The 2574-nt window shown below is 31.9% G+C and overlaps 1 protein-coding gene across 1 annotated transcript; it reads right to left on the reverse strand.

The window, feature by feature from the left end:
* Window positions 1-1615: 1615 nt before the first annotated feature.
* On the reverse strand, window positions 1616-2372 carry LOC117568889 (keratin, type I microfibrillar 48 kDa, component 8C-1). The gene has a single exon (XM_034249789.2). It carries the CDS (start codon window positions 2332-2334, stop codon window positions 1633-1635), a length of 702 nt encoding a protein of 233 aa, XP_034105680.1. The 5' UTR covers window positions 2335-2372; the 3' UTR covers window positions 1616-1632.
* Window positions 2373-2574: the final 202 nt, after the last annotated feature.

The raw sequence follows: 2574 nt of genomic DNA on the forward strand, positions 1-2574 counted from the left end.
GTGTTTTTTTAGGGTAGCTGTTCTGGGGATGGCCTGGGATTGATTGGGATTGATTTTGATTGATATGTGTGTATGTTCTGGTATTACATAGTCATATTTTTTATGAAAACTATGTAGATCAATTTTTTCCAGTATGGTTCTGAGATACTTAAAATAAAGTCAAGAAATTTTCAATTCCTATAATTTTTATTTAACTAACAAATAAGTGCACATCACAAAAATTTTGAATACATACTTTATTATATTCTCTAATTTGTATAATTATTTAACATAAGAAAAAATATGTGCATTGGTGTAAAAATATTAAAATAACAGAACAACTGAACAAATCTAACGGGATTTTTGCTTATTTCTTATCTCTATATTCCATTTTACAAAAATAATGTACCATCAAATAACTAACCAAATGAATATGCAAAAAAAAAAATCGTTATGTAGTATATTTTTTATCGCACTGCTATTTTAAAGTTCACATCTGCATAATTTAATTTTTTCTTATCTTAGATTAGTATAAATAGATTTTTACTTTTCTCTTTTTATACCCGCTACCCATAGGGTAGAAGGGTATTATAACTTTGTGCCGACAGAAAATGTATGTAACAGGTAGTAGGAGGCATCTCCGACCCTATAAAGTATATATATTCTTGATCAGCGTCAACAGCCGAAACGATCTAACCATGTCCGTCTGTCCGTCTGTGTGTCTGTCCGTCTGTCCGTCCGTCCATATGAAACACTGGATCTCAGAGACTATAAGAGATATAACTATAATTTTTTTTCGACAGCATTTGTTATGTTTGCACGCAGATCAAGTTTATTTCAAATTTTTGCCCACGCCCACTTCCGCCCCCGCAAATCAAAAAAATCGAATAACAAGCGTAATTTTAGCTTTAATTTAATTTAAGCTAGAGTTGCGAATTTTGGTATATATAATAATAACTACAGTAGTTCTGATTCCTGAAAATTTGGTTGCGATCAGATAAAAATTGTCGAAGTTATTAAAGAAATACTTTTGTATGGGCAAAAACGCCTACTTACTATGGGTCTTAGTTGCTTTGGCTGACAATCTGGTATATTGAGCCGTCTATGGTATATTTTGAATGCGGTACTATATCGATATACCACATATACTATTTGGTATATTTTTAGTATTTTTGGAGTATATTCGGTATATTTTGAGAATAATACCGCAAAATATATTGCTTTTATTAAAAATGGGTAGCGGGTATCTCACAGTCGAGTACACTCGACTGTAGCTTTCTTACTTGTTGTAATTAATTTTAATTAACAACATCTTTTATAATCATTGAAGATTGGAAAAAATAAACAAAGTAAATTTTATAGTTTTTGGTTTCAGAAATTTAATATTTACAAAAATTGTATATTTCAGGTAAACTAAAATATTTTAGCTATCGGTTTGCTTATTCAGCTCTACTAAAACAGTCAAGAAATCTTTATGAAGAAAAATCTTAGTTCTCCTCAACTAAGATTTTTATATAAAAATATTTCGAATTCCACAATTTGTTAAAAATAATTTATTCAACTATTAAAAAATAAATAGAAAATACCCATAATTGTATATAGAACTCAAATCCAATTTAGACAATCAATAATATATTTATATAGCACATTTCTTCAAGTACAACAAGCATCATCTGAATCAGTAGACGAATTAGTACAAGGATTGCATTCACCACAGGTATTGCAACGATTACAAGGATTACAAGGATCGCATGGCTTGCAAGGATTGCAAGGACTGCAACCCTTCGAAGTGCCACATGCCTCACAAGCATCACAAATTTGTTGCGCCGTTAATTGTGTGCCACGTCGCTTGGAGGTTGATGGATAACTGGAACAACAACTTGGCGGAGGAGGCATGAATATATTCTGCTCAAAATCATCGATCGGCAGTTCGATGTCGCCATATAAACGAGCTGATCCGAAGTTTTGCAGCTGAATTGCCCGATTTGTCATAGTGTGCAATTTAATGTTCTCCTGATCGATGCAAATTCGCAATTTCTTGAGGTCCGCTTTATCCTTGCGAGTTTTACATTGTTGATCAATTAAATTCATTTTTCTTGCCAACATATTGTTAATAATGTTCTTCTGACAATCGATTTGTTTCGTCAAATCGAGATATTCACGATACATTCGTTCCTGCTCCTCATTGTCCTCGGTGTCCTCGTTGAGCAGCTCGAAAGGATCAATTTCAGCTTCCTCGAGAGCTTCTTCTTCGACTTCCAGATCTTCTGGCGCTTCATCTTCTTCCTTGGCTTCTTGAGCTTCCTCATTTTCCTCGGCCTCTGTTGCCACAGCTTCATCTTCAAGATCTGCCATTTACATATGTCAATTAATAATTTGGATTTCCTTTTGAAATAAAGACTCTCAAATTTTTCATATTTTTGATAAACAACTAAATGAAAGAGAGATACATATATATAAAATATATTTGAATTTATAATTAATGTTTTGCACTTTTTCTTTGGTCTTTTTTTGTAATAACCAACAAAATGGAGATGATGAATAATTTAAATAAGTTCTCAAAATGATATTTTCAAATTAAGCATTATATTATAT

Source organism: Drosophila albomicans, chromosome 3 (assembly GCF_009650485.2).
Source record: "Drosophila albomicans strain 15112-1751.03 chromosome 3, ASM965048v2, whole genome shotgun sequence".
Taxonomy (NCBI): domain Eukaryota; kingdom Metazoa; phylum Arthropoda; class Insecta; order Diptera; family Drosophilidae; genus Drosophila; species Drosophila albomicans.